The sequence below is a fragment of the Petromyzon marinus genome, chromosome 33 (assembly GCF_048934315.1).
Source record: "Petromyzon marinus isolate PM22_M1 ecotype Great Lakes invasive population chromosome 33, UKy_Petmar_22M1.pri1.0, whole genome shotgun sequence".
Lineage (NCBI taxonomy): Eukaryota > Metazoa > Chordata > Hyperoartia > Petromyzontiformes > Petromyzontidae > Petromyzon > Petromyzon marinus.
Window position 1 is genome coordinate 4,225,042 of NC_133699.1, and position 23,371 is coordinate 4,248,412.

The 23,371-nt window shown below is 51.7% G+C and overlaps 1 protein-coding gene across 1 annotated transcript; it reads left to right on the top strand.

Moving 5' to 3' along the window:
• Positions 1-1,894: 1,894 nt before the first annotated feature.
• LOC116948333 (uncharacterized) lies at positions 1,895-22,605 on the top strand. The gene is made up of 3 exons (XM_032964905.2): positions 1,895-2,369; positions 10,480-11,645; positions 15,934-22,605. Exons 2-3 carry the CDS (start codon positions 10,831-10,833, stop codon positions 17,123-17,125), a joined length of 2,007 nt encoding a protein of 668 aa, XP_032820796.2. The 5' UTR covers positions 1,895-2,369; positions 10,480-10,830; the 3' UTR covers positions 17,126-22,605.
• The last annotated feature ends 766 nt before the right edge of the window (positions 22,606-23,371 follow it).

Here is a 23,371-nt window from a genome sequence, read left to right on the forward strand (position 1 = left end):
CGTAGGATCGAAGGGGCTAAACGGGCGCGGCACGGGCTAGAGATGAGATGGAGTGATGTGGTACAGGAGGATGTGGAGCTGAGTGGCCTTGCCGATGACTGGTACCAGCGATGTCAAGATCGGCCTCTGTGGAGGAGGCTCGTGAAGGACGCTACTGGGCAGTTGGAGGCAGTCGCCCTCCAACAACAACGGAGGGCGGAGGAGCGACGCTCACAACAACGAGCGGAGCGCAGGGTGGCTAACGCACATCAAGTTGGCACAGTAAGGGGCAGTCGTCTCAGTCCGTCAACCCGTGGCACCTGCTGGGTCTGCCTCGTGACCTCCTGCCAGCGGGCGTTCGACACTTCACATGGCCTCAAGGTGCACATAGCCTGGCATAAGCGTCGTGGTGACGTCACCGCCACTTAGTGGCGAATGACGGTTGTTGTTGTTGGAGTTGCTATGTTGGATGGTGGAAGTGGTTTTGCTCACGACGATGACAGCTTTGTGTAATATTCCTCTACCCGGGTTTGATGGTGGTGGTGGCGGTGGTGGCTTGGGGGAATTTTTCTCCACTGAGCTGGTCGCTGTTGGCGGCAGTTGGTGTTGTTACGCTGCCGATTATTCTGTTTTGGGAACGCACACTCACACTGCACTCTCACACTGCACTCTCACACTGCACACTCACACCGCACACTGCACCACACACTGCACACTCACACTGCACACTGCACCACACACTGCACACTCACACTGCACACTGCACCACACACTGCACACTCACACTGCACACTGCACCACACACTGCACACTCACACTGCACACTCACACTGCACACTGCACCACACACTGCACACTCACACTGCACACTCACACTGCACACTGCACCACACACTGCACACTCACACTGCACACTGCACCACACATTGCACACTCACACTGCACACTGCACCACACACTGCACACTCACACCGCACACTGCACCACACACTGCACACTGCACACTCACACTGCACCACACACTGCACACTCACACTGCACACTGCACCACACACTGCACACTCACACTGCACACTGCACCACACACTGCACACTCACACTGCACACTGCACCACACACTGCACACTCACACTGCACACTGCACCACACACTGCACACTCACACTGCACACTGCACCACACACTGCACACTCACACTGCACACTGCACCACACACTGCACACTCACACTGCACACTGCACCACACACTGCACACTCACACTGCACACTGCACCACACACTGCACACGCGAGTCCACGGGCGAACACGCAGAGCTGCTGACACGAGCCGGCGAGCAGGAGGGAGGACCACGAGGAGGAGCAGGAGGGAGGGAGGGAGAGGAGGTTGGTGATGGTAGAGCAGGAAGCAGAAGAAGAGACGAACACATACACACAACAAAGACAAAGATACCCCCCCCCCCGTGTAGCCTGTACATATTGTTGGGGCAAGTGCTGTTAGTGCGCAGCCATGAATGCCGGCATGGTACATGCATACAATCAAAGACAAAGATCCCCCGCATAGCCCCAACAGACTGTTGGGGCAAGTGCTATTAGCGCTAACCCATGAAGGACGGCGCGGTACATGCACACACGCGCGCGCATGTTACGTCTATAACAACAACTGAGGGCCATCCACTCACTCGTTATACTTCGCATCTGAGCAAACACCGCCGCCGACGCAACAGGTGGGGCGTGGTGATCCCCCAGCCGACTCTCGGAGCGCGAGAGAGCGCTTCGGAGCGAGGGAGACGGGCGGGTGGCTGGGTGGGGGGGGAAGGAGTGAGAGGGGGGTTGAGTGAGCGAGCGAGCCAGGGAGGGGAACACTCTATACACCCCCCCCCTCCATTCTTCATCTGCGACATCAATTGCGTGCAGTTAGAGGCTTTGACGCCACGCGATAGCTCTCTCGCTCCCTCTCTCTCTCTCGCTCGCTCTCCCTCCCTCTCTCTTAGAGGCGGGGCATTTAAGTCGTCCTGTTCATTAGCCCCCGAGGGCACTCATTTACAGCCAGCCGTGTCTTCTCGTGCAGTGTTTTGTTAGATATATATGTATACACACAACGTATTTTTTATATATATATACACTCGCACGCGAGCGCACACACGCGCGCACCGCTCACTCACTCACACGCGCGCACACTCGCTCACTCACCCGCGCGCACACTCGCTCACATACTCACGCGCGCACACTCACTCACACACTCACTCGCACACTCACTCACGCACACTCGCTCGCTCGCTCAGACGCACACAGAAGACGAGAGGGAGTCGCTAATCTGGGGCCGTTGCCCGCGGGAGTCGAGGAGGCGCGCGAGCCATGAGCGGCTGATCCCACGCGCGAGGCGACCGAACGGGTGAGTGGCGTCCGTGCGTGCGCTCACGGCTACGAACACTGCCTGCAAAACACCCCCCATCATCACCCCCACCACCACCACCACCCTCCATACCCAGCAAAAGACCAAAGAATCAAAACATACATCAGCCACGCGGATAGATTGACAAACAGTTAACTGCTCTCACACGCAACGACAAAGGTTGCCCCGTGTAGCCTTCAACAGACTGTTGGGGGCAAGTGCTGTCCGCGAGAAGGCCCGAACGCCGCACGAGGGGGTGGGTAGCCAGCAACGCGCCCGGCCGCCTTCGTCTCCCAGTGGCGATGTTCGCACCCCGCACCAGGCACGCGACTAATTGTAGGCGCAGTCGAGCAGATACTCGTCACTCGGTGTTGGCCGCGAGCGGGAATCGAACTCGGGTCGCCGGGTTCGTAGCGCAGCGTAGCGCGAAATCCGCTACACCACCGCTCCCCAAGCCGTGCGGGTCGTGCACGGCTTTTGTTTTAAAGACCATACTTCACCCATACTTGATCTGCGCGTGTCTGTGAAGGAGAGGGGGGGGGGCGTAGAAGTGTTGTACAATAATTGATGGATTCTACCCACACACAAAGACAAAGATCCCCCGTGTATCCCCGAACAGACTTTCGGGGCGTCAGTGCACGAGGAGGTGATGTGGCCAGCAGTACGCCCGTCTTTCTTTGCCTTAGCACTGCTGATGTTTGCACACCGCATCAGACACTAAGTTAACGCTGAGACGACATAGGGGAGACCCAGGACGGGTTCAGATGTTGATCGTTTTTTAATCGTCAGCGGGGATTCGAATTTGTGACGCGGGGTTCGTAGCGCAATGGCTAACCACTTACACTACAAAGACAAAGATCCCCCGTATAGCCTTAACACACCGTTGGGGCAAGTGCTGTTATCGAGTAGAACCTATAAAGGCCGGCACGGCGCACGAGGGGGTGGGTGGCCAGCAACACGCCGCACCAGGTACTCGTTTGAGGCTGAGACGACATAGGAGAGGCCCAGGACCGGTTCAAATAATCTCGACCGTGAGCGGGACTCGAACTGGGATTGCCAGGTTCGGAGCGCATCGCGCAAAAACCGCGCCACCACTGCTCCCTCCACTTACACTACAAACCCACTAAGCCACACGTACTCGCATAGGTATATATGTACATGTACACAGGTAGCATTTGAATGTTTGTGATAATGATGACGATGGAATTCGGAGCCACGCGTGTTGCAACTTGCGTTCGCCAGGGATGTTCCAGGGATGTGAGTGTGTGTGTGTTTCTGTTGTTGTTGCCGCTCGTGGATTTTTGTGACCCTTTTGATCTGCGTCAAAAAAAAAACCCCATCGCGGTTAAAGCCGGGGCCCCTGGTGTCCGCACGAGTGACGGGGAAGATGGTGCGACAACAACAACAAAAACAACAACACAAACAACAACAAAAACAACCAAGGCCGAGCGACCGCCGCGTCCTAGACGTCGGAGGTGGTAACCCGCTACTACAGAACGGCCACAAAAAAAAACTATTGCAGAGTTTGCAGCAACGGTAGCTGTGGGCCAGAGCGGTCATTGCGTGAGCTGGCCGGGGTGGTGGAGGCGGGCGGGGGGGGGGGGTTGGGCCGGTACCAGATCGGGGTCGCCTAAAATTCGACCAACGTCCAAGCGTGGCCCGCGTTCGGCCGTGTTTGGACAGCATTCGAAAGCGTGGGCAGCGTGCTCCATTGGCACGGTTGGCCGCGCGCCTCCGGCTAGAAGTTCAACATACATAGATCAACATACGTACATACATTAGCCCTGTGCACCGTGGCCAGTGTCCCCCGCCAGCAGTATGTACCATGACAGGCAGAAATTTGATCGTATTTATAGTCTGTTTTTTTGGACACCGGGTCCTATTTTAATTTGCGGCCCCCCTATAAAGCTAAAATGATGACTTTGCTATCATAGACATTTGCAATCTATTGATAGCGTTCTTTAAGAAACGAATTGGTAGATTTTGACACTGAATAAAGTACCCATTATACATTTTTGGGGTCAATAACTCAAAGGATGGCCCAAGACCGGGATTTACCAGGAGATAAGAAAAGACATTGTGGTGATATTGCGTTTACAGCAATGCACAAGCACACATCGCAAAACACTTCTTCACGCAGAAGGACCCTAACTCGAAAAGTTGTCTCATTACATATGACTTTCTGTTTCAAAACAAGTGATTTCCTGCTCATCTCCTGTTTAGAACCCTAAGCACAGTGCTGTAAATTACACGTTTCTATGGCTCGGGCGAGATAATACATAGGTCAACCACTGTTGAATTTTCCCCACGAAGTGGTGCTTATTTTAACCACCCTGTGCAGGGATGATAGGCTGAGTCAATCCTCTCTCTCCCAACCAGGAGTTGAACTCACAGCCTTCCAGATTGTGAGCCGCTCTCTCTACAGCTGAGCCACCTCTTTCAGTGTTATTAACAAATGTTTAGAGCTTTTAAATTCTGAACTGAGACAAGTGCTGCTAAGAATTTAATAAGATATTTTTTTTAATTATATACGTGCGTATAATTGTACATTTTATAATGAAATGAAAACAAAAGTAGTATAGATAAGTAATAGCGACACGGATCAATCATTTTCGCAGAGAGATGAGCATTCTGAATTCAGCTTAACACGTAGGCTTTCGCGACCAATATCATCCGTAATAGAGTTTTTTTTGTTTGTTAGATCGCGTAAATAAATCCTGAATTCAATGGGAAGGTCTTGTCATGGCTTTGCTTTTCTGTTATAGGGCTTAAAAAAAACATATTTTGCCCAAGACTTAATCACAATATGAAAAATAATAAGAATAAATCTTACCCTTCCTGGCAATAAAACCGTTGTGTTACGATGTTCAAACAACAAATAGATATACCCCTTTTGCAAGGAATTAAGATGTCTGTCTCTGTTATAGGTTAGTCAATTTCAAAGACAATGCACGTGTTACCAGAGCATGTTTTTCACGTTCACCACAAGTGCCGTGTGGTCAATGCAGACTTGATTCCTTGCAAAAGGAAACATCTATAGTTGATGTTCGAACATCTTTAAAAACCTCCTGTTTTATTTGCCAGAAAGGGGTAAAACATATAATTTGTTTTCATACTTTGCTACTGGCAACAACAACAACAACAACAACAAAAAACGTCCTATAATACTGATCAGAAACTACCATTACAAATAATCGATGCCTCGAGTGTCCTGACCGCCTGCTTCGCCAACGAAACTAGCCGGGTAACTGTGGCTGCACGAGCTTGTACGCGTAACAAATACACGTTGAGTTGAGTTGAAACGGCGGAAGAATTACGTTCGGAAGACGTTTAAAAAAATCCATAATGCTATGATAATAATATAGTAATAATAATTATGTATGGCGACACCGAAAATAATGCTATGATAATAATGTAGTAATAATAATGATGATATATAGCGACACCGAAGAGTGGGAAATAACGAATCCACATGCACTGACAACGTTTTAATTTGTGCGCCTATTAATGTAATTATTTTATCAGAATATGTTGCCTTAAAACCTTAGAGAATCTATAAATAAAAACATCCTCAAAACACATATTGTTATATCAGTGGTGAGTAATTGTTACATTAATGGTGAATCATTGGTCATGCCCTTACTTACAGTTCACTCACGTTTTGACGTCACAATCATTATTGTGACGTCAGCAGACCTATAAAACAAATGACAAAGGTGCACGTGCTGTTGAACACGTGGTCATCGGTCATGGGGTTCGGAGGAGGGGGAGGGGGTGGTGACCAACACTACACCACCACCACCATGCTGGGTCAGTGCGAGTTGCTGATGGGTGGAGGTGTCCAGCAAGGATTCGGATATCACTCACCACTGATGTTCGCCGTGGCCTGGAATCAAACTCATCAGGTGGCAGGGTTCATACATGGCCTAAGTGCGCGCGCCACCGCTTGCCCATATTCTGTTACACGTATACAACAACTGTATATGTATATAATATTACTGTATATGTAACGTTACATATATATTAGAGGTAATTATTCATGTGAACTGTAAACTGTTGATCTGCCTGTTAAGGCATGATTGATTAAAAGAAATGGTTTTAAATTTAGTGTTTAAATTAAATGCATTCCATACTCCTCTGCAAGCAACTGAAAACACTACATAACACCAGTCTAAATGTTGGTTTATATGTACTGTATGTAGAACGTCTTTTGTTATACAGTATATATATACAAAGATCCCCCGTATAGCCTTAACAGACTGTTGGGGCAAGTGCTGTTAGCGAGTAGCACCTATGAAAGCCGAAACGGCACACGAGGGGGTGGGTGGCCAGCACCACGCCCGGCCTCCTTTGTCTCCCCAGTGGCCTTGTTTTTGCGCGCGCACCGTACCAGGTACTTATTTGAGGCCGAGTCGACCTAGCGGAGGCCCAGGACCTGTTCAGATAATCGTCACTGGTGTTGACCGTGAGCAGGAATCGAACTCGGGTCGTCGGGATTCGTAACGCAGCGCGCTAACCGTTACACCACCGCTCCCCACAACACACACACACATACACGCATTGTCCCCTGAACCCGGCGATATAAGTTACATTCCCAGTGATGGCGAGTGACATCTCGAACCAGTTCTGCACCCCTCCCTCCCCCATCCCAAGCACGCCGCTTACCAACTGACAGTGACCAGCGTGGTGAAGTATGGTCAGACAATACAAACGAATGACATTCGTTGGGGAGGCATCCATTCAGCAGTGGATTGGCAAATGATTCATCTCTGCATTGTTCCCAGCATAATTAATTATTATTATTAATGTGTATGATAATTATTTTAGGCCACAAGCATTACTTACATTTATAAGATATATCTTAAGTCCCAAGACAATAATCTAATTCCCTACGAACAAATCGAGAGTGCGTTATTATCATTTATTTTGTTTAAGATACATCCGATGCCAGCAAACATTATCTTATGAATATTAAACTAAATTACGTACTTATACATTTTACCAAAATCACATTCGGTACTCATATTTTAATTGATTCGCTGGAAAGTTTCGTTTCTTTTTTTTACGTAGGAGGTTTATTTGTTTTTGACCGTTGCACCCTAAATAGATGCTAATGATAAATTGCCTTGCCTCTTGGCAATGGTGTCACGGACTCGAAGCTGCGACTCTGAGTGCTTTGTGTGCCAGCAGGCTTCGGGTTCGCACGGCGAATCTCCGGGAGGGTGACGGCTCGTTTACAACGTCGCTTTGACGTTCAGCACGAAACGTGGTTATTTTTTTCCCCTCCTCCCAGTTTCTTTGACCCCCTACATTTGGAAATAAATGCGATGATAGTTCATCACGAAAAGCTTGAGACGCAATATTTATAGGATGTACGAGTGTCGCGGAATAAATGTATACACACACAAATCTCCAAATACGCACTCTAACACGCACGGTATATACAGTACACATACTCATGTTTAATATACACTCATTCGTATAATCGTTCATGTACAGACCAATTAATTCACATGAAAAAAACACGAACAAACATATACACAAAAGACAAATGTCCCCCGTACAACCTGAAGAGGCTGTTGGGGCGAGTGCCGTTAGTGAGTAGCACCTACGAAGGCCGGAATGGCACAACGAGGGGTCTGATGGTCACTTCCACGCCCGTCTGTCTTTATCTCCCCCGTGCCGATGTTTCACACCCCGCACCGTGGACTAATTTAAGGCTGAGTCGACCTAGGGAAGGCCCGTGGACGGTCCAGATATTCCACCACTAACGTTAACCGTAAGTGGGAATCGAACCTAGCTCAGCGCGCTAACCACTACACCGCCGCTATTGATATATATATATACTCCTACACACACAGGCACGGGCATGTGTGTGTATATATGCGTGTGGGGAGCGGTGGCGCCGTGGTTAACGCGCTGCGCTACTAACCCGGTGACCCGAGTACAATTCTCGCTGACGTACAACTCCGGTGTCGGTTATCCGAACCGGTCCCGGGCCTCCCCTAGGTCGACTCGGCCTCAATTGAGCACCTGATGCGGTGTGTAAACATCGCCACTGGGGAGACAAAGGCGTCCGGGCGTGGTGCTGGCCACCCACCAAACGTCCCCTTGTGATCCACAGTGTCGGCCTTCATAGGTGCAGCTCGCCAACAGCACTTGGCGGGGGGATGTTTGTCTTTGTACGAGTGTGTACCTGTGCGCACACGGCAGGTAACATCGTGGAGTATATAGAGGCCTCGTCTTAAGCTCACTTGGCCACAGCCACACACTCGCAAAGGCACACAGGGTGCAAACCCCTCTCAAAGTATACGCTGCCTCTTTGAATATAGCCTAAGTCCAAACAGCTGCAATGGGTGGGTGTGGGGGGGGTGGTGGTGAGTTTTCGCTGGGACAAACGTCCGAGTGAAAATACTCTCGGACATTTGTCACGCAGACGGACGTGCAACACACACACACATACACCTCCACGCACAGACACGCTCAAAGACGCACAGATATTTGATATACAAGAGACGCGTACGCACACACACACATATATAATCACATATTCACAATAAGACAGACCCATACGTAGATCTCATACAGATAAAGGTCCGTCGTATGGCATTTAAGAGACTATTGGGGCAAGTGCCGTTAACGAGGAACCTATAGAAGCCGGAACGGCACACGAGGGAGTGGGTAGTCAGCACAACGCCCGACCGCCTTTGTCTCCGGAGTGGCGATGGTTTTTTTTTACACACCGCACCAGGTACTCGTTTGAGGCTGAGTCGACCTAGGGAAGGCCCAGGACCGGTTCAGATAAATCGTCGCTAGGGTTGGCCGTGATCGGGAATCGAACTCGGGTAGCCGGGTTCGTAGCGCAGCGCCATCTCACCACGTGCACAACAGACGCTTTAGTGCTCAGTGACAGGACTCACTCATGCGTAGCACAACGACAGTGTCTTACGCGTTACAGCGATCTCTCGAATAGCCTTACAGAGTGACGCGTAAAGTGTTGTTGTAGTTGTTGGCGAGCACCTATTAAGGTCGCACTACGCTGGCCACATTTTGATCTACCCGGTGTTGGCGTTTACTCGGAGCCGCAGGGACTAATGTGAAGCTGATTCGATCTCAGGGCGGATGCCCAGAACCGGTTCGGCCATCATCAATTGCCACTGATTGTTATCCGTGAGCGGGAATCACCCCCGCCCCTCCATCACCACCCCGCCCCCTTCTCCATCCCACCCCATTCATTGCCGGGGTTCGTAGGGCAGTGCGCACGCACAACGCATAACGCACACAGTGACAGGCGCGCAGAAGCACACGCGAACGCGTTCACGGAGACTCGGATCCACCAGAATATCCGTCGACAGACTGTCGGGACAAGTGCTGTCAGGGAGCATGCACACACGTGCAAAGACAAAGGTCCCCCGTAGAGACTTAACCGACTTTTGGGGCAAGCGCTGTTGGAGAAGGCCTATGGAAAGCAACCAGGGCACACGAGGGGGTGGGTGGCCAGCACCACGCCCGGCCGCCTTTGTCTCCCAAGTGACGATGTTTCACACGCGCATCGCTCCGGGCATTAATGTCAGTGCCGAGTTGTTCTTTCGGTGGACCGGTTCAAACATCACTCGACCACTGAAGTTGGCCGTGGCGGAGTTGCGCTAACCACTGCGCCACCGCTCCACCCACGTGTGTCCACGTGCGTGTACAGTATTGGGGAACGGTAGTGTAGCGGTTAGCGCTGCACTACGAACCCGGTCACCCGAGTTAGATTCCCGCTCACGGTCAACACCGGTGACGATTATCTGAACCGCTCCCGGGCCTCAGCTAGGTCGACTCAGCCTCAAATAAGTACCTGGTGCGGTGTGTGAACATCGCCACTGGTGGAGGCAAAGGCGGTCGGGCGTGGTGCTGGCCACCCACCCCCTCGTGTACCGTGCTGCTTTTCATAGGTACTCGCGAACAGCACTTGCCCCTACAGTCTGTTAAGGCTAAAGGGGGATCTTTGTCTCTCTCCGTGTGTGTGTGTATATATAAACAGACACGCACACTCAGAGGAACATGTCACTTTGTGTGCCGGCCGAGAGAGGCAAACAGGTGGTGCTGGTTTTTTGTTTCTTCGCAGAGTTTCTCGCGCGATGACCCCCGTGCGAGGCTGAAGCGGGCAGCAGTGGATAGAGCAAAGGTGCCCGAGACACAAGAACGACAGACAAGAGACCCACACAGCCTCCCCCGTATAGCCTACAACAGGCTGCTGAGGGACAGTGCCTGTCATCGAGCACCCAGTACCGACAGCGAGAGGACACCACAGAGCGAGAGGGGACACTTTCATCAGAAGATCGATCGGGGTTGCGGGGGGGGGGGGCAGGGCGAGTGGGGGGTGGTGGCTCTGGTACGTGTAGGAGAACAACACCGGCCGTGAATAAACTTCAGAGCCACTGACTCATCCCCCCCGCCCCCGCCCCCGCCCCCCCCGATGGCTTCCGTGTCCGTCGAATACGCGGCCACGCGGTCCGTGCAGCCTCCCGACTCGAGCGCGCAGCACGACGCAGACGCGATGGACGGCGTCTCGCCGCTGCTCGGCCTCGCCAACCTGCAGCCGCTCACCTCGATGAGCGACGGCCTGCGCGCCTGGGAGGGTCTGGCGCTCGGCGCGGCAGGCATCGGTCTGGGCGCGTCGTGTTTGAGCGAGGCCGGCTCAGCGCTGGGCGGCAGCCACCCGCCGTCGGCATCGTCCGTAGCTCCTCCGCCGCTCTTCACGCCCGAGCAGGTGGCGTGCGTCTGCGAGGCGCTGCAGCAGAGCGGCGACACGGAGCGCCTCGCTCGCTTCCTCACCGCCCTCCCTCCCTCGTGCGAGCAGCTCAGCCGCAGCGACAGCGTGATGAAGGCGCGGGCCCTGGTGGCCTTCCAGCAGGGCCGCTACGCCGAGCTCTACGCCATCCTCGAGTCGCACGGCTTCGCGCCGCAGTGCCACGCTGCGTTGCAGCAGCTCTGGTACCGCGCGCGCTACTCGGAGGCGGCCAGGGCGCGCGGCAGGCCCCTGGGAGCGGTCGAGAAGTATCGGCTCCGTCGGAAATTCCCGCTGCCGCGGACGATCTGGGACGGCGAGGAGACGGTGTACTGCTTCAAGGAGAGGTCCAGGCAGGTGCTCAAGGAGTGCTACGAGAGGAACCGCTACCCGGGCCCGGCCGAGAAGAGGGAGCTGTCTCGGCTCACGGGATTGTCCCTCACGCAAGTCAGCAACTGGTTCAAGAACCGCAGGCAGAGGGAGAGAGGCGCTCCGGCGAAGGGGTGAATGCACCGTGACGCGGACGGGCGGATGAATGGACGGACGCACGGACGGACGGACGGACGGACCCGACTCACAAAACAGACTGGGATATTAAAAACACACACACACAAAACATCAGAAGGGATGGTTCGATACGTTGACTGAAGGAGAGATCGATTGACTTGGACGGGGGAGCCATACTTCGTGATGGCCAGTCGGACATGCTGTGACACCTGCTGATAGGTTCAGCAGACGACCGACAAATGATCAGAGATACTCACGAACGTACTGACCTACTGATTGCTAAGATAAAATGATGGCTACAACGTGGGACAGATATACTGACACAGACGATTAGACGTTCTACGATAGAGATATATATATATAGTTATACTGACATCCACATAGACACGGACACACGGACACACATACTTGATAGACTGACAAAACAGTGGTAGTTTGACAGGAATAACAAGTTACATGCAAACGTACTGATGGGCAGACGGTCCGACACACTAATGCATCGATAAACTCAAATAAAGATATACTGATATAATTACAGACATACACACAGACAGCCAGGCGGACACACAAACATTCACAGTGAACGATTGGCAATGGATTGAAGCTCCATTGACAAACAAAAGATCTGACAAGCTCGGAGACAGATGCTCTGGTAAATGTAATTCGTTGACCACGTGCTAATAATAATTATATCTGAAATAAATTAGACATATAAACTGTAACAATGAACAATCAATAAATCAACTTGGATTTTCAGTATCTTCTGTTAACCCAAAAAAAAAGAGACAGACAAGACAGACAAACGCACGCGCATTATCTCTCTCCCTCTCTCGCTCGCTTACGTTCGCAAACATTACTTGCATCCACGCAACCAGCCACTTGTCACGTCCTAATTATAACCCCTCCGCGCTCTCTTCTGGCGAATTATGGGCGCACATAAATAAGCAGGTACTGCACACGTTTGTTTAATAGCTGGAATAAGATTGCACGTTTAATAACTGAAATGAGATCGCGGTCATTTGGCCCCAGGCTCGGTTCATCGACGTCATCAAACGCCCTCGCAGCGAACTCCCAGCGCCCGGTTTCGACTACAATGGCTCTCATCAGCAGGGCACGAGCCCTCTTAACTGATTTCGCACTTGGTGATGATTTTGATCACGACGACGATTATGTTGATTCCTATGACCAAATCACCAGGTGACTTCTTCGGAAGCTCAGCAGGTTTTTTGAGCCCTGGGTATTGTTTGGAGGGGGGGGTGCTACCGGACACGCATGCCAAGGTCGTCATTAGGCGGTCAGCAGAGGGCAGTACAGCAACAACACATTGGTGCATCTGCACTTCTATGCTTCCCCAGCCTTCACCAAACCCAACCGTGCATTGACGAGCGCGGCGAAGTACAATCGAAGACCCGACACGGGTGCCACGGCACGGGGAGGAGAGAGAGAGAGTCCTCATCCAGCAGTGGATTGACACGCGGCCCTGCTTTGGTGGCACAGTTCTTGTTTACTTTGCAGCTTTTGTTTACCGTCACGCGAGTAACAACAACAACAACAGCAGCAGCAGCAGCAACAACACCGGCTGTAGGTCAGACGGCAGATCGTGTGGTGCGCACAAAAGCAAAGGTCACCCGTGTAGACGTACACATCGACGGGGGCAAGTGCTGCGCATGATGGGTGGCTTACCCAGAAAAATAGCCGGGCTGAGGAGCGGTGGCATAGTGGTTAGCGCACTGTGTTAAGAACCTGGTGACCCGATTTTTAACTCGCGGTTACAGCTAACGTCAGTGGCGAGCGCTGTCTGAAGCGGTCCTGGGCAATCAACCGCCTTTCACCAATCCGCAATGACCAGCGTGGTGAAGTCTGGTCAACCGAACCCCCATGAGCCGCACAGGATGTGGGAAAGCCTTCATTCAGCACTGGGTTGATAAAGGGTCTGAGAATTATTTTACCTTTTTTTGTGAAAAAAATCGGGCGTTTGTCACGTCACAATGACTTTAATAAGTCATCAGAGAAGCCCACGTCTCTTTCGCACGTGCATGGGATGGGTGTTTAACCTAATAACCCGTAGGATGGGAAGCTCCAAAAATTACCTCTCTCCAAACCCTCTCATCATCACCGCTCGCGTTCAACTTTTTATTGAATTACTACTCATTTTGTTTGTATTTGTGCCCAAATGTTATCCCGATTGTGCTGTCGGTCGTGATGTCACGGGACGAATAAGCCAGTCGGGTCCGCGCTTCGCGTTAGAGACCGGCGCACGGAAGCGGATATCACAGAAGCGCCTCTGAGATGCCCTCATTTTTAAAAAAAATTCTCACAGCTATATAGTGTAGCGCAAAAAAAAAAAAGTGCTGAAACAAATGTTATCTGATGGGGTTTCTTTTGTGTAGTTATTGGTGATCGGGCTTAGACTATCAACTTGTTTATATCTTAGGGAAGAAGATTACGGCGATTATTTTGATACACGGCATATAGAACACACTCCTGGGCACCAGTTCTAAATTAAAAGGTTCACGCGGACCGCGAACGGACGCCATGAGATCGTGCGGGCTATAATTCAAACAGCGGCTCGGAATCATAATCAGAATCTTGATTAATCATAATCTTGATCTCTCCCTGGAGGAATCAGATGAAGCGTGAAGCTCTTATTCGCAGATCTCCGGTATATGGCGGGTCAGAAAGTTACAACAACAATTAATAATAATAATACACAAATAAATCCGATAGGAGTGCGCAAAGTATAGGGAAAAGGCTCGGCGCTCGAGTGAATGCAAAAAAAGTTGTGCGACGCGCAGCGACGTCAGGCGGAGGAAACACTCTTCCGCCTGCCGCCAACTGCCGGCGGCCCGCATGCCGCCCAATGTTCTGCCCCCTTTTTTTTGTTTTTGCTTGGCGCTCCGAGTTCGGTGGGGGCAGCGGGGGCGAGGAGCGCGTGGAATCTTTATGGCAGTCGTTGCTGGCGAGCTGGCGACCAGCCTTGGGATGCCTTGGATCCACCCCCCTCCCCCCCGCCCTCCTATACTCGCATAGGTAGACTCGGCCTAAAATTAGCACTTGTTTGTGGTCGAGAGCAGTGCTGTCAAAAGCGAGCACTGGGCTAGGTAAGGGGTTGTGACGAAGGATCGATTCATCCGGTGTATCTGCTCCCAAGTTTGCCAATGTGTAGATTTAATTGCGTGTGTGATAATCTAGATTATTTTTTTTTAAATAGAAAATAATCATCAGGCGTCGTTGTGCGGAGTGTCAATACCACGATCAGTGTTATCTCATTACCATACTTGTCTCTGCGACATAACACACAATATATATGTAGAAGCCTATTTTACGCAACCCATCGGCCAAACAAACCTGACCCTGCTGATGAGACAATGGATGTTGAAATCGGTCCACAGTTTGCTTGCGTTGAACTCGTGCTGCTTGTAAGATGCACCTCTGGAAGACAGTACGTGGGTAGACAAATATAGGCAGGAGGGCGTTCGTCTCCAGTGATCAGACAAACGCTATATTAATTAATTGAATTGGCCAAAAAATCCCAATGGTAGCAGCACCCTCCTGATGAGTCTTGAGACTCAATCCGACTGTTCTGGGTAAATCCATTGTTTGATGTACGTATACTGTCGATGCTACTGGAGGAGCGGTGGTTGCATCGCCAACGGTGGCGATATGTTAACTATCTCGCCTTGTATACAGGAGGTCATGGGTTCGAACCCGACCCTGACACCTGCATATTTGGAGTTTGCGGTGTCTCGCTCTCCCCGTAGTTGCGTGGATTTTCCTGCGGATCCTCCGGTGTTTCCTTTGACGTTTATAAACGTACTTTCAGAGTATTTGGCTGCTATAAATTTCCACGTGATGGCCAGGTCGCTTCTGAAAAATAGCTACGTAGCTCAGTGGGCCTTACCTGCTAAATAATAATCTTCCATGGCTGCTATGAACCCGCCGACCTGAAGTATATCCGTGACCACCACGCTTCAGCTCAGTGGTGACTGACACCTGAATCGGTCCTTGTCCATCGCGCCCCTCGCTCAACACTTTGTGGAGGTGGGAGGGGGGGGGCAGGTAAAAGAGATGGGAGTACCCACACTTTACCCCACCACACCGCCCCCCTGCCCGTTGCTTCCACTGCCACACCAGGAGATCGCGTCGAACCAGTGACCTCTGAATTGCGAGTCAAGTGTCCTAAGCACGACCCCACGTTAGGGGCTGTGTAATTCCTCTCACTCATTGCGCGTGAACTCTCTACCCTCTCACCCCTCACCTCCACCCGCCGCCCCGCGCACACAGAGACGCCACGGGCAGCTCCCACCAGGCCGAAGACGGACCTCGCAAGAGCCCCGAGGACCTCGAAGATTCCTCCTTCTCCGAGACGGACGGAGACGGGACCCCTCCCTCGTCGTCTTCGTCGCGCGACTTCCCGGGCCAGCCCTGCGCCACGGCGCTGGGCAGCGACTACCCCGCGGGGCAGCCCCACGGCACCCCGCACGGCCACCCGCACGACCAGGAGTCGAACCAGCACCCCGCGCATCTGCAGGCCTTCTTCAACGCGAGCATCCACGCCGCGTCCCCTTACCTGCTGGCGCACGGGGCCGGCGGTTTGTCGCTGGGTGGCCTCGGCATGGAGGCTCTGTGTGGGCTCAACATGCACTCGAGTGTAGGCGACATGCAGGCCGGGAGAGCGGACGCAACGGATTGCTATTCGGGGATGCATCAGCAGCAGCAGCATCATCATCATCAGCAGCAGCATCATCAGCAGCAACATCATCATCAGCAGCAGGAGCAACAACATCAGCAGCATCATCAGCAGCAGCATCATCAGATAGGGCGAGCAGCTCACAGCGTCATATTTAAAGGACCGTCGGGTTTGCAGCATCATCATCAGCAACAGCAGGAAGAGGAACACCACAGCATGGCTTTCAACGGGGCGGATAAAATGTACCCAAGTCCCAACGGAGTGCTGGACAGCGCCCACCTGGGCATCGTGGATGACGGCACGAGGGTGGAGGATGAGACGCGCGGTGGCTTTTTCGGCTACACGCCCTTCGCCGCTGCAGCGCCGCCGGTGACTCCGCCGTTGTCGTCGTCGACGCCGCCGCCAACAGCGTCGTCGTCATCGGCATCGTCTTCGGTGGCGGCGGCGAACCCAACAACGTCGTCGTCGTCGTCATCGGCAACCGCATCGTCGCCTCCCTTGTCTTCGTCGACGATGGCGGCGACGTTGGCCATCGGCGAGGCGGCCTCGCCGACGGGCGGAGTCGCGAGCGGGTTCCACGAGATGATGGCGGCGGCGGCGGCGGCCGCGGCGGCCGAGGGCGCGGGCTCTCTGCGGGAGGCGTCAGAGGCCCGGGACGATTCGCCGCTTAGGCCCGAGCCGGGCTCGAGCCCGTGCCAAGGAGGCTCTCAGGACGAGGGCTCGGAGATCAAAATCATCGCCGAACTTCAGACGGTGCCCTTCGTCGAGCAGCTGTCGAGCGTCTGAGAGACGAGAGGGGCGAGCCGTCGGCACCATGCCGAAGTTGGGATGAGTGGTTCATTTTGACCGCACGGCCCAAAACGGAGACGGTTCTTGTCTGGAGCTCACCACGTTTGTCAACAACACTGCCCCTCCTGCCTTTGACAAGTGGCTCTTCTTCACAGCAGAGGAAAAGCACAGAGACATCTCTGATATTAAGAAGGGCCATTGTCCGAAACGTTGTTTTTTTGTATATCCATGTTTTCGCCCTTTAATATATAATATATATCCCCCCCCCCCCCGCACCAGTAAAGACAGTTTAATTGATGAATATGTTGCATTTTTTGGTTTAGTTATTTATGCTTATGCACCACTGCCAATGCAGTATCACACACGAAAACATATAATTTATCCTTGAGAGATACGTCGAGATTGTGGGTTCCAGGCTGTTTCATATTAGTGTGGAGCTTCGGTAATGATAGATAGAACAAAACAAACTTACAATCACACAGGCGTGCCACCAAAGCGCTGCGGTGACGTTCACAGGAATGACTTGTGAACAAGTCAAGCTTCCCTCGTTCTATGCGGGTTCGGTTTGTGGAGATTTCACACAAGATGCGGCGAACATATTTCTACCCCATGAATTCGCTACATTATGCGGGCTGATTTTATGCGGCTATGCGGCCGGACGTGCGCGTACTTTGTGTGTACTGCGTGTGTACGGTATGTACTGCGTGTGTACTCCGTGTGTACGGTATGTACTGCGTGTGTACTCCGTGTGTACTGTGTGAACGGTATGTTACTGCATGTGTACTGTGTGTACTGCGTGGGTACTGTGTGTACTCCGTGTGTACTGTGTGAACGGTATGTTACTGCGTGTGCACTGTGTGTACTGCGTGGGTACTGTGTGTACTGCGTGTGTACTGCGTGTGTACGGAATGTTACTGCGTGTGTACTCCGTGTGTACTGTGTGAACGGTATGTTACTGCGTGTGTACTGTGTGTACTGCGTGGGTACTGTGTGTACTCCGTGTGTACTGTGTGAACGGTATGTTACTGCGTGTGTACTGTGTGTACTGCGTGGGTACTGCGTGTGTACTGCGTGTGTACTGTGTGTGAACGGTATGTTACTGCGTGTGTACTGTGTGTACTGCGTGTGTACTGCGTGTGTACGGTATGTTACTGTGTGTGTACTGTGTGTACTGCGTACGTACTGTGTGTACTGCGTGTGTACTGCGTGTGTACGGTATGTTACTGTGTGTGTACTGTGTGTACTGCGTACGTACTGTGTGTACTGCGTGTGTACTGCGTGTGTACGGTATGTTACTGTGTGTGTACTGTGTGTACTGCGTACGTACTGTGTGTACTGCGTGGGTACTGTGCGTGCTGTGTGTGTGCTGTGTGCGCTACTCGGCCAGCAGCTGTCTCCTCGTGCGGTTTCCCTTTGTGCGTCCCGTTTTTCGGAACACATCAACTACTACCAGCGCGTAGAGCGAGGGAAACGTGTGTGTGTGTGTTTACATTGTGCAGCGTCTGGAGATGCAGTCACGTGTGCGCACTTTGTATGTGTGTGGAAGCATAGAAAGTACAGTACAATCGCAGTGTGTTTTTTTGTTTGTTTTACACGTGATGTGTACAAACGGAAATGACGTTCACACAATTGCATTGTGACGTCACAGCAAGTGCTATAATGGCGCGCCTGACCACATGCTAACTTTAATTAGTTGTGTTCTCCTGCCCACCCAAACCCCCCTCTTCCTATTCTGGAATTAATCTAATTAATACAGTTTCACATTTGTGTTGAATTGCCTTGGCTGGGAGCGCACCGCCAGGTGTGAACCGACAAGTGAGGCCTGTTTGGTGGTGGTGGTGGTGATGGTGGTGTTGGCGGTTGTTGTTGTTGTTAAGTGAGTTGAGAAATGGATTGCGATGCAAATCAGCAGTGAAATGGGTCCACGCACATGCATGCATAACGGTAGCAGCAGTAGTAGGATTCCACTTGTACATTTATCTCGTTCGTACAGTATAGTTCAACATTATTATTGCAATTGACACCATAGTTATTTTAAAAAAATGTGTTGCTGTTATTATTACATCTACTACTACGGTTAATTGAATAGTAAATAAACACACACACACACACGTCTGGCTCCACACGTAACAAAAGATAATGTATAGGTAAAGTCCATCAGCCCGTGAGCCTTCTGGACGAGACTGGATTCTAGCGGTATATGTGATTCAAGCAGGCTAATAATCGTAGATCGGTGTTTCCTTTCTGGGTTTCATCAGCAGGTTGCGGCCTGTTAGGAAAACGCTGCTAGGAAACACGAGCCTAGGCGGTTCTCCTCCATGGCCTCGCCAAATCCCGCAACTCCAAACTCCACGTGATGCAAAAATGCCGCTGCCAGACTCCCGCACCTGTAGACAAGACCACGTCACCGCTATTCTACAATCCCTCCACTCGTTCCCAATCCAATAATTTACAGTGATTGTCCTCACCCGAGTCAAGATCCTCACCTGTCTATCTCTCCCCTCTCATCTCACTCTACTCCCCTCCACGCACTCTCCTACCTCCCCCTCTCATCTCACTCTACTCCCCTCCACTCACTCTCCTACCTCTCCTTCTCATCTCACTCTACTCCCCTCCACGCACTCTCCTACCTCCCCCTCTCATCTCACTCTACTCCCCTCCACGCACTCTCCTACCTCTCATTCTTATCTCACTCTACTCCCCTCCACTCACTCTCCTACCTCTCCCCTCTCATCTAACTCCACTCCCCTCCACGCACTCTCCTACCTCTCATCTCACTCCACTCCCCTCCACGCACTCTCCTACCTCTCCCCTCTCATCTAACTCCACTCCCCTCCACTCACTCTCCTACCTCTCCCCTCTCATCCCACTCTACTCCCCTCCACGCACTCTCCTACCTCCCCCTCTCATCTAACTCTACTCCCCTCCACGCACTCTCCTACCTCTCCCCTCTCATCCCACTCTACTCCCCTCCACGCACTCTCCTACCTCTCTCCTCTCATCTCACTCTACTCCCCTCCACTCACTCTCCTACCTCTCTCCTCTCATCTCACTCTACTCCCCTCCACGCCTGCCAGCCCCTGCCCTTGCCGACCTCTAGACGCTGTACCTGCTCCGTCCAGCGTCTCTCTAAGGTGGGCCAGGTGTTTTGTGCGACTCCCAATTTATTGACTGCCTAAACATTTCACCCCCCTCCCCTCTTTGCGTATTCATTTCTGTTTCAAATAAACCTTACCTTAAAAAAATATTACGTTTTAAAGAATTCAATGGGAGTCACAAGACATCTGGATCACGTTGCGCAACGCGATCCTATTCACACGCAGCTCCTTAAATCCACTTTGTTGTCATTGCATTGTAAAGCCTTCCGGGCTGACGGACTAATAATACGTCATACCATTTTTGTTGTTTTTTCGCGGCTGTTTATTTATTATATTTAATTAACATTATTCATAATATCGCATCACCTTCAATTCTATGATGACGACAACGCACGAGCGAGTTGGAATGGACGGAGTGTAAAATGTGGGCAGTTTAAATGTCAATCGAGTCGCTGTACGCCATGCATTGCCACAGCCCCAGCGATGGTTGGTTGTTGATGCAATACACGTTGCCTATATGGTGTATATATGTGTGTGTATGTGTATACTGTCTTGTGTTGTACAATGAAGCGGTCGCGGGGAGCGGAGGTGCAACGGTTAGCGCATTACGCTACGAACCCAGGTGACCCGAGTTCGATTGACGCTCACGGCCAACATCGGTGACGAACATCTGAACAGGTCCTGGGCCTCCCCTAGGTCGACTCAGCCTCATTAAATGGGTACCTGGTGCGGTGTGTAAACATCGCCACTGGGGAGACAAAGGCGGCCGGGCGTGGTGCTGGCCACCCACCCCCTTCGTGTGCCACAGTGCCGGCCTTCACAGGTGCTCGCGAGCAGCACTTGCCCCAAAAGTCGGTTGAGGCTACACGGGGGATCTTTGTCTTCGTCTTGTACAACTAAGGCCCGTAGTCTAGACTGCCGTCGAACATCAGGGTTTAAGTTTTGTCACTGTGAGTTCGACACTTTGGCACGCGGAATAAATGACTCCGCGTGGCGTCTCGATTCACTACGAAGCTATTAAAGAAGGACGCAACCAAATCGTGACCACGTGACTTAGACAGCTCTTGTCTTGTAGATCAGGGGTGGGGGCGGGGAGGTGGGGGAGAATCCATGACCCGCGGATCGGAGGCGGTCCGTGGCCACACGTGGCGATCTGGCACTTCGAAACGGGCCAGCCGTCGCTGCAAGCATCTTAGCCACGCTGACTGGGGTGCTGGAGGGGAACATTGTCTACCTGGCAAACAAAATCCACAGTCGCCGCGTGAGAAATCGAAAATATTGCACCAACGTAAATAAACCACTATTAAATGATAAATTCCCCCTTCAGCATAAGCCGACTGGATTAATTAATTATCCAATTATTAGGAGATAAGTGGGTCGGTCCTCTAAGCAGTTCAGTTTAGTTTCTTTTGAAGTACCCTGTGAGCCAAGAAGCTCTTAAATCGGGTTGAATCAACAAAAATAACACCGCTTCTGCGACAAACGCAATAAGTCGCAGTCAACTAAATCAATTAATAAACAATAACAGATAATAAAAAAATAGCGAGCAAAGCATAATCGCAATATAAAATATTTTCTTTAATGAAAAATTTAGTTGAATAAAAATGATCATCAAATAACCACGCTATTTCTAACAATTATATTCTAATTTAAAACTGGCATAGTAATAGTAATGCAGATACAGCCTTAAACACGTGATAAAGAGCACGGCTGCCGTTCTCTGTGAGGGCGGTGCTAGAGTGGCAGTGGGCGTTACTAAGTCGAGGAGTGGGCGTGGCTGGTGGAAAAGGGAGGGGCCGCCAGCTCACGGTGTGTCTCGGTTGAGCCTCCCAAAAAATGTGGTCGCATTTTGGGTTTTTATTTTTTTTTATTTTGGTGGTGTCAACATTGATATGTCGACGTGACGGGTTTTGAAAACCTATTCGTGTTGTCGTCCATACTCGCTGCCGTTTATCCTTCTGTAAAACAAAACAAAAACCATCGCAGTTATATAAGGAATTAGGAACCAATTCTTTAAAAAAGTGTCGGCATTTAGTTTTGTTTGTTGTCCTTCCACCCGCCCCCGCACCTCCGCTTAGCACGGTTGGCTACGTACGGTGCGAAAGAAGTTCAACATGCAAATATTCGCGTGTGCTTGGTGTTCTGAAAAGTACTGGTGTGGCATATCGTTATATACCGGTCCATTTTGACCACCGCGTATACGTGTAATGTTCATCAAGATAAGAGCTGTTCATTGGCGGGTTTTGTGCCTTCCTTTAACGCGAATTCGTAACGTTTACAAGTCGTCTTATTAACGCACGCGCCTCATGCACGTTTCATCTGAGCCAAACGAAGTGATGCGTCTCACGCCGTTCGCGTTAATAAAGCTTATTTATTTGACGATCGCGGGCCCAAGAGATTTCATTGATCTTGCCCCGGCATCACTGCGCTCGGATTGCCAAGCCAAGTGCTCGACACCGAAACGGAATTGCGGACGACTGAAGAACAACTGGCCTGGACGCGTGGATGCATTTGCATTGGGGAGCTTATTTTTTTGCACCGTACGCAAGCCAACCACGCGAATCGGCAGGCGATAATCGGGACCACGTGGAGTCTTGAGCGGGTCCAACGTCCGTCCAGATGTCACCCGTCACTCGATGCTATCCGTGGCCTGGAATCGAACCCAGGTGGCCGGGATCGTAGCCCAGCGCTCGAACCACTGCACCGCTACTCCTCACCCAGATGCCTTTATATGAAGGCCGGCGCGGTACACGAGGGGGTGGGTGGGTAGCACCACGCCCTGATCGCCTTTGTCTCCCCGGGGTCTATATTTACACACCGCGCCGGGTACTCATTTTGAGGCCGGCTCGATCTAGGGGAAGCTCAGGACCGGTTCAGATAATCGTCACTTGGCGTTGCCCGTGAGCGCGAATCGAACTCGTGTCGCCGGGTTCGTAGCGCAGCCACGCTCACCACTGCACCACCGCTCCCCACGGTAGCGCAGTGGTATACAACAAAGGTGTACACAGAGACCCCCACGCACTCACGCGCGCGTCTGGCAGCACCATGCCGACCCGAACATCGGGAAACTCTAGACGGGTCACAACAACGTTTCAACTCCGCTTGCTTTTATGCATTATTAAACGGCGCGTCTTACGTTACTATT